Source organism: Atta cephalotes (genome assembly GCF_000143395.1).
Source record: "Atta cephalotes unplaced genomic scaffold scaffold00012, whole genome shotgun sequence".
In the NCBI taxonomy this organism is placed as follows: Eukaryota; Metazoa; Arthropoda; class Insecta; order Hymenoptera; family Formicidae; genus Atta; species Atta cephalotes.
The window spans coordinates 1273976-1283953 of record NW_012130076.1 but is presented as its reverse complement, the minus strand read 5'-3'; the positions used below and the strand labels follow the sequence as shown (position 1 = coordinate 1283953).

Sequence of the window (9978 nt, the reverse complement as noted above, 5' to 3'; positions counted from 1 at the left end):
GAGAGAGAGAGAGAGTATGTAAGCGGAACGCAAAGAAAGAGAAGATAAAAGAAGAGAGCTTGGATAGACTTTAATGGGTGTAGCAAAATGGAAAAGCCTGGCCGCGGAATAACCGGGCCACGCTCAGGATTATGATTTCCGCAAAGAACGCGCGTGTCGCGCGTTGATATTCTTTCCGGATCGCGATCGTAAAGTCCGTCGTTTTATACGGAAACCGGGGCAAGAGTAGTGCGGTCGGTAAGCTTCAACAATCTGCATTTGTATATACGGGATTTTAATGCGCGCACGTTCTTGGATAAATTGGATAGGAAAGTTGCATGCGAGACAATTTTGTATCTTGTCCGTCGCGTCGATGAAGTCAAGAATTTTTTTATGACAGGTGCTATGAACAAAATGAAATAATTGTGTGTACATATGTTTATATAATCCGAGATAAATTCCGAACTATTCTAAACTCCGCAAAACTCCCGGGTCTCGAGAAGTTCGTATTGAAAGAAAAGTGTTTGATAATCGTGATTATTATAATTGTATGAAATGATTATTTAATGTTAGGAATTCCATTTTCATATTTCGATTGTATGAAATGATTATTTAATGTTAGGAATTTCATTTTCATAGTTATTATACTACTTTAGTATAACAATTGATAATATTGTACAAAAAGAAAAGTTCTTTGGTTTGTGTAGTAATAATAATTTTATATAATATATGTATATAGAGCTGACACACAAAAAATGACTAATAATTATAATTATTTTCGACTAACTAGTTATATATTTTATATAGCTATCGAAAATATTATATATATAATTTACATATAGAATTAATATATATATAATAGCGAGCTATATATTTTTATATATAAATATTATGTATAACATTATAAATATAAATATTACTATTACTAATATTATAGCAGTAATAACAATAAAAATTAAAGTTCTAACATAATAACCTAATAATTATTTTATCAATTTTATCAATAATCACAAATACCAAACACTTTTCTGTCGGTGAGTGATATCTGAAATGAGAAATTCGTTTCCTTTAACTTGCTCTCTCTTTAATGACTAAGTATAAGAGATCTGACATTATAGATAGGATGAGTGGCGCGCGGGGTGAAGTTGTCGCTTCCGCCGGAGATGACGCGGATGCGTTCGTTCCCGCCGTTATCGTTGTCTACTTTATTACGTGCAGCCTGCATGCGTCGTGTATGCGCACGTGTCGTCCCGTCGTACGTTGTACGTGAACGACGTGGTTACTGCTCGTAGTTTCCACCCTTCGCGCATACAGAGAGCTAATCCACGACGGCTGATTTATGGATGAACAGATATACTTGTCCACCCCTTTACTGCTTTCGCAAGAAGCAACTTACAGGCTTATTGTTGCGCTAAGTATTGCGAAAGCAAACGCTTTGCGCTCTCTCACGTCTCATGGTCTTCATGGTAGCGTCATGAAGATCAAATTTACTACTCTGTACTCCGCTTTTGCTCGGGATATCTTCTAATTTCTGGTAACCAGATACCTGAATGTAAGCTCTTTTATTAGATATCGTATGATTATAGGATCACGTCCATTAGCTGGATTAAAGACAAATATAGTACGGTTATCCAATCTCGCGGTTTTCCTTCATCTGATGTACTTTTCTATCTAACATAATTCTACTGAGTTTCTAATATACTAAGAAAAAACTGTTTGATGTTTGTAACTATAATTGCATAGTAAAATAATTATGTTTAGGAGGTCCATTTTTATAATTATCATTAATATATATAAAACTAATGTTATAAGTAATAAGAATTACTAAACAATAAATAAAAAAAAATATAATAATTATTATATTTATAATCCTATATTCAAGAAAATATACATATATAATTGGTCTCAAAAACGACTATATTTTTTGTTACAAATGTAATTATTACTATTACATGGAAAAAGTTTTGCTCAAGTATTCAAAAATTTAATCAAGTACAAGTCTGAAAATAATTTTGCTGAAGCGTTCTCTCAAGCTAATGCTGCAAAAAATATTAATATTCTAGCAACCTACAATTTAAGCATATTTATTCCTGCATATTTATTCTGATCCAAACAAATTATTTCTAGATTTATATCTAGATTTTTAGATACTTCAACAAAACGATTCTTTCTATGTAACATTATGTAGTAATAATAAATAAAAATATGAAATTCTCAATTATAATTATTTTACCATATAATTACGAATATCAAATTTTTTTAATAGTGTACCATTAATATCTATCACCGAGATAATTTTTTGCGAAACGAATCGTAAACATAATTACGATTTTCGTTAAAACAATCTCGCTCGATTGGGTAAATCGAGATAATTGGAACAACATATAAGTATAGAAGCGTGATTCACATCTCCGTTAACGCAGAGTTTCTTCTCTCTTCAGATTATCTTTTCTTTTTTAAATGCACGTACGTGCTGTGTAGCCCAGCTCACTCAACTTATATACGATATTTTCACGTTCGTACTTTTTTGCCGACAGTGCCGCCTGATATTCTGGACTATGACACCAGCACGGACATGGTGGTGATGGAGGGACGAAACGTGACTCTGCGTTGCGCTGCGACGGGTTCCCCGGCGCCCAACATTACCTGGCGGCGCGAGGACGGTCAGCAAATTCAGCTCGGGAACGGAGAGGAAGGTGAGTTTTAACGAGCTGCCCGCGAATGAGTGGTAATTCGCAGTCAGGCATGGGTGATAAAGTCGGAGAAAATTTCGCTGAATTAAGATGACTCGTTCTCTCTATCGCACCTCTTCTTATCGTGCTCCTCCACCTCCCTCTCGTCGCAACGATGCTTCGTTTACGGCGAGAGTTAATCGAATACGACGAGCGGAAGACGCCACGTTTGATACTCGACAGAGTGCACTCGACGATCGTTCGCGATGCGGTCCTTTTCCGGATTGCGCTTTTAACTCCCCTCCCCTCCCCTCCCCTCCCCTCTTTCCCTCTTTTTAAATGTCTCTTCTCGAAATGTACCAAGTATTTTATGTGTCATTAGCTCCGCGCCGGACAATCACGAAATTTCTGCGCTCCTTTGCCATGGAAAACTATAGAGTTTAATTTTTCCCTTCGGTCTTTTATAAACTTTTTTACTCTATTTGACTTTAAAAGTTCTCTATCTTGTCAACATCTTACTTATTTAATTTTATTTGTTTTAAACTGTAATTATTTCTGCTAATCCTTTTTAATATTTTTGCTTTTTATGAACATTATTATTGTACTGATTATTTTAATTCTGTAAATATTGGTTCTGTGCTTCTTTAATTTTATGCATCTATTTACGGGATATTTTTGGACCGACTAATTCGATGTGAATGACATATTCTTTTTACCATTTTTGTCTACTAAAACTTGTGTAAAATTTATATGTAATAAAAAATATTTTTACTGTATGTCCATTTTGTATTTATGTTAAAATCGATACTTGTTAAAATTTTTGTACCTATTGAATTTTTAACATATCCAAATGTTCATTTAAAATAATGTCATAGTTATTCGAATATTTTTTGTTAAATTGAATATTCAACATTTTGAATATTTGATATTAAATATATTCAACACTTCTTAAAGTAACATAATTTATGAGTAAATAAACAACTAAAAAAATGTTTGTTGAAATATAAGTTTTAAAATAAATAAATAAAATGTATTAATTTAACATATTATATATATTAAATTTTCGGAGAAACATGCTTTTATAATTTGCTTATAGTGTTACATTTTTGTATTAACTTTTACATATAATATTTGTAATATTACTTCTCAATATATTCATTATACACAAATTTCATGGACCGTTTCGAATATAATGTAAAATGTATTAAATTTGACACTAATTTTCCAACTGCGTATACCGTAAGAATGACCTGAAAAAAAATTCGAAACGTTTGAATATATTTTTTTCTTTAATTTTTTTAATAATAAAATTATATTGTATTCCTTCGCATCAACTACAGAGTGTGACACTCATTTGTCCTTATTGTCCTATTATATGATATTATATATCAAACTTTTTAAGTTTTTACATTATATTTCTTCTCCACTGTACATCGATTTTTACTGATATTTCCGTTATAGAAATGTTGATTTCACCTGTTTCTTCTTTTTTATCTATGGTGCTGCGAATTCACATAATACGTAAGCACACGGAGGTAGAACTTTGCTTATGAAGTTTGTAACTTTCATAGCTGACTTGCAAAAAACGTTATGTACGATGCTTTTTAAAATAATATAATTTAATTCGTCTGATAAACGTTTGAAAAAGCGCGGACGAGCTTTAAATATTTACAAATTTAACATCGTCCAGATTATTTCTCGTCCCTGAAAGATAAATGAACGCGCCCGGCTTTCGGAAGATATCATTGGGGGAATCGTACGGGTTCAACTCGCAAACTCGAGTAGCTCGAATCGAGTAAATATCCCTCTAACGTCCCTAAACGCGGCGGCAACGCGCCAAAAGCTCCGCTCCGTTACGCGCTTGTGGCTGTAAAGGCATCGCCTGAAAAAAGATTTACGCTCCGCGGCGGCGGAAATACATTCGGGCTAAACTGCACGAGTACATTCGAGCCGTATCAAGCCTAGGGCCGCTCAGCACTGCACCGCGGCGGTCGCTCGAGAGCGCAAATACACCGCGTGGCAAGGCCAATAGGTTAGAGCGAGGTGATACGTTTGCAGAGAGACCGAGGAAGATCTTCTATATTTGCATTGAAATTGGCAAACACACGGCGAGCGCGCGATACGGTGACTTCGGTGCATATAGGCGTGCATGCGCGGTCGTAGTCGTATATATGGGCTCGAGAGGGAGTGATAAACAACCGGACCAAACTTAAACCGCGATTACGCTATCCATAGTTTCGTTATTACGCCGTTAATCGGATAAAGTGTGTACCGAGAAGGGAGACCACGATGTTTCGATCGTGATGGGTCGCCAGCTTATTTGGGACACTGCACTGGCGCAGCGTGGCGATCTCTCAAAAGAATATTCCCGCGTAATAGTTTTTCCAAGGGGTCATTACAGACTAGAATTATCACAATTGTGGAATTAGACAATTATTCTAACCTTGAGATAATAAAAAAGAAACAAGGTAGTATCCAGTAATTAGTATAAAAATCATCAAAATATAAAATCTAACAATATTGTAAGACTGAAAATTATTAAAAGTGACCAGACAAATAAAAGACAAAATAAAATTCTGGCATTTACCAAATAAAAAATATATTAATTATATGTACAATAATATATACATTTAAGAATATTTTATTATATACATGGAAACGTTAATTAGGACATTATTTATTTATTATTTATATTTTTAATTACATTGAAAATGATCTAATTTTTGGTCGAAACATCTGTTTTATGTTTTAATGTATATTATTTAGATAGAATATTAAATATTAGCAACTAACAACCATCTTTGATTCTTAGTCCTTGACATCTTTGAAATTGTTTTATTCAATTGAGTTTTATGTATTAATTTAATATACATATAATTTATATATTTTTTATTATAAATTATTAAAATGTTTTGTGTATTTTTTAACTTTTTATTTAATTATTTTATATTTTGTAATATTTTTGAATTTATATTTTGATATTATATTTTGATAATTATATACACGAAAGGACAATTTTGATGAAATACCTAAAGATAGTTACTTAGATACTTCTAAAAGTAATTTTGTGGAACTATCAAAATAATTATGTTTGATATTCTAGCAGCTAACTCGAGCATCCCTAACATAATTATTTTAGTAGTCGAACAAAATTATGATTTATGGAATGAGTCATATAAAGTAAAATTTTATGATCATGTTCTTGCAAATAGAAAAGGAGAATATGGAATGCTAATGTTTATGAATGAATATGCCGATCATATGTATACATTGTGCTCAGGCATGATGGAAATGATACAGAACACTTTGATAATCTATTATGAAAAAGAAGTATCCATCTAAAACTTTTGTAAATAAAAAAGTTTTTGATATAATTGTTTATTATCATTATTTGATATAATTGTATAACATTTGCGTTTTTATTTTATTCAAATACGCTAAACTAAAATATATTTATAACTTATTCTGCATATATGCATGCGCGCACGCGCGTGTGTGTGTATGTATGTGTGTATTTTACTAACATCAACATCATGGTCGTTCTGAAAACGATAGTTGTGTATGCAAATGAGAGATGATCCTGTCAGATTAATTTGTGTCGGATCTGGTCCTCCCTCTAGATTTGGCAACTGGTGTTCAGTCGCTAATTGTAAGTGTTGTAACAGTCGCTTGTTCGCCTCTTCGTCATCCCTGGTGATTTCGCTCTCAGCGTCAGAATGCCCTTGTTGTTGTCTCACGCGTCATAGTCGGCGCTGAGTAAAGTTCCGCAGTGATAAACTGAAGTAGTAACAAAAGAGCGGTCCGGCTGCTACGTCTGTATGGATACCGATTAATTGTTCGCGATCCTGCTTGGATAGTTCGATGAATCTGTATGATTGACTCCGTCTGTACAGACCGATTGGTTGTTTGCGGTATTACCAAAATGCCTCGGTGAATCGATATATTTGGCAGCGTGCCTCTCTTGTGAAGTGGTGAAGCCGGCGAGAAAGAATTTGGAGCACCGGTCGGGAAAAACTCAAAGTCCCCTGAGATTCCACGGCAGGCAGATTTCCACGTGGCATTTTCATATTGTTCCGCAGGTGACTCCTTAGAATTGGGCTTCGCAGACATTGGTAAGCTGAATACCGCAGACTTCTCGTCGGAAATTGCAAGCACCGAAGATTCTTGTCGGATAAATCAGAATCGCTTCTCGTCCTTCCTCTGTCCCGTAAATGGTCGAGGCGAAGCGGCCTTCTTGAAGACGTAGATTGATTAGATTGCTCTTCGGAATTATGTTGCGGCCGTCCTTCCAGAAACGAAAGCGGATGAGTGTTACAGCGTTGTTACAGCGAACTCGCGAGTTTTTATCTAAGTCCATGTCGGATTTGACTTACGAGTTCAGCCGCTATCTAGTGATGAGTAGCGAATCAATTGCGAATTGATTGCCATTCGTCAAGCATTTGAAAGTAGTTGCTTAAACTTCATACTACTTTTGCAACGACAATCGCCATAATATATGTATATAATAATTAAAAAATACAAGTTGATTATCCTTTATTTATGTAGATATTTATTTTTTAAAAAATTGCACTTCTAACAATTAATTCATGTTTTAAGTTTTTTTTATACATTGGCAAAATTCATTACACCTATATCAAAATTCAGTTTAGTACATAATTTCACTTTCGCCAATTCATGCATTATTTATTTTTTAAAAGGATTTTTCTTACATAAAAACGTTATTTACAAGATTTGTCAAATTTATTTTTATTAAAAAAAATTTAAAACTTATGTAAGATGTTTTACATTTCACACAACTCACACTATAAAAAAATAAATAATATAATGAGTAAGAATTATATAATTTATAATGTGGAAATGTGGCGTTTTTACAAAAATTAGCACTTTACCTTTAACTATGTAAATATATCTTTATATTAACCAAAAAATTACTATAACAATGATATTATTTTATAATTTTTATACATACTGTACAAATTTTTAATATGTATATATAATGATAATATCACATATTTTATTTATATTTTTATATATCTTGATAACATATCTTTAAAAAGTTGAACATAAATTATTTGCAAATTGTTACGTAAATATTTCCTGTATGATTTTAAATTTTAATCTAATCATTTTTTCGTGTATTGGAGAGATTCCTCTATCATTATTATTTTACTATAAAGAAGAATGCAATTTTATTTTTAAATTTAAGTATGTATAAATGTATATCTTTAAAAATGTATATCTTTAATACATCGTACTCGCTACTAATTGTTGTAATTTTACACATATAATTTCTTTACAAAGAAATAATGATCATATTCGAAACTTGAAGATGTCTTCAAAATTTCGGGTCAAACTCGGAGAATATTCCTACTGCATATACGTGCAGATGTTTGACGACATTAGAAAAAGACTCGACTTTTTATAATGATCTTGTACCTTAATGATATTACGATCAGGATATTGTTATACTATGAAGCCTTATTGGATTATTCAGAACTTCGATGTAACACGTCGTAATCTTGTCTCGACGGGAGTCTCAACGGGTCTCGAACTTGAGAAAGCTAGTATCATTAGCTTCCGATATCGTGATACCAGAAATATCGCGATTCACATCGCGCGATTCTTTTTCAGTTCGCGTGCTTTTTACTGCTTTTTGTATTTTGACATACTTAGCTTTTCGTCGTGAAACTATAAATTTATTATTGATGCGAGAGCACGGACATTCGGTTGAATTTAATTATGGTCAAGTGGAGATAGGTAGCCTTCAACTTTCGGATAAGTAAACTGAATTTGCAACCTGTAATGCACATAGTCTCTGAACTGTGTATTGCCCGAGTTGATGGGGCAATGGGTTCTCCGTAAATTACTATTTGAATTTCGAATACGCGTGTGTGTGTGGATATGATAGATATGAACCAGTTTCACCCTTTCAAAGTTTTTAATATTGAATTAATTGAATATAATTACACGTATGTATTAAAATATTCAGAGACTTTTATAATACATCATATTTATTATTTATTTTTTTTTTTTTTTTCATTACCGGCTACAATGTTATTGAATGCGTTTTATGAATAATGGGAATTTATGAGATACTCCGTCCAACAATTCCAGAAAATTTAACAGTAGTCAGCAGTATGTTTTATTTATTATCATGCTTTGTGTCCGTGTACTAGTATAATTTAAAATGCTTTATAGAGATCGCACATATGCTCGCGAAACAGTTCACAATCGAGTTCACAGCTGCTGCATTATGCGATCGTTCGTCAAAACGGTATGCACATTTTCCCGGTGCATTTTAGCGCGCGAAAGTGGTCCTTCTTCCGACAATAATGGTTACATTGATAAAATGGTAAAAGTTCGCAGTACAGTTGCGCAATGCGAATCAGTGTCGGGCGTTTTTTCTCGCGTACGATTATTTTTCAAGCGCAATAATCATAATAATTTACAGAGAATTTGCATCGAGAATTCGCACCTGCACGCACAAAGCCTAAAGCGTTCAATCCGCTTTTAAATTGAAACGTATAAGTGATGGAACTTCGGCAACCAATTTCCGTCGTGTCGCGTGCGGCGGTACTGATGTCAAAAAAAGTTGCGCGAATGTACTTCGTGAACTTCACTGAGGTGGACGAACACATTTAAAAATATGACTCGGTGAAATTTCCAATGCAAAATGCGGAAAAACGTTATCTCGACGTTATTCGTGCCACTGATCGAATTAAACAGAATTGTGTCGGAATAACTTAACGTTTGCCATCGTTTCTCCCTTTCCCTTTCTCTCTTTTTTTATTTGCAAAGATAATTTAATCCTTTTTTATTTCCATATTTTTATAACATCATTGAAAATTAAAAACTAACCAATAAAACGATATGTTACGGGTATGAAACGATATTTTTTAACAGAACGTAATCCTGAAGATTTTCAGAAATTCTGCAGTTCTGGACTGCCAGTGCTAATAAAAATATCGACGATCAAAGCGGCCTCGGTCGATTGGGGCGTCACGCACTTTTCCCGTGCGCCAAACTGTCTATAGCTATAACTTTATCGAAATTCCCGGAAACCGTAACATCCCCGAGAATAAAAAACAAAAATTTGCCGAATTCCACTGAGGTCCAACGTTCCATGTTTCATGGAAAAAAATCGATTGACACCAAAAGCATTCGATGTCACAGCGTAAAAGTTACATCTACCTCGATTTATCATCGATAACATCGATCATATTTCGCACGGAAATTCTCGTTGCAAACTTATTGATACCTTTCTAGCCTGCAGTTGTAATCCCTTTCATTCTCTATCCCGTTTTGTTATTTATCGACAAATGAAATT

At 33.6% G+C, this 9978-nt stretch overlaps 1 protein-coding gene across 1 annotated transcript in view; it reads left to right on the top strand.

Moving 5' to 3' along the window:
* Positions 1-9978, top strand: part of LOC105617334 (neurotrimin) — a gene marked incomplete at its 5' end in the record, with an annotated part of 93513 nt that overhangs the window by 60779 nt on the left and 22756 nt on the right. Inside the window, one exon of the mRNA XM_012198897.1 lies at positions 2517-2675. Within this exon, the coding sequence (XP_012054287.1) occupies positions 2517-2675 (159 nt within the window). The remainder of the gene's footprint in view (positions 1-2516; positions 2676-9978) is intronic.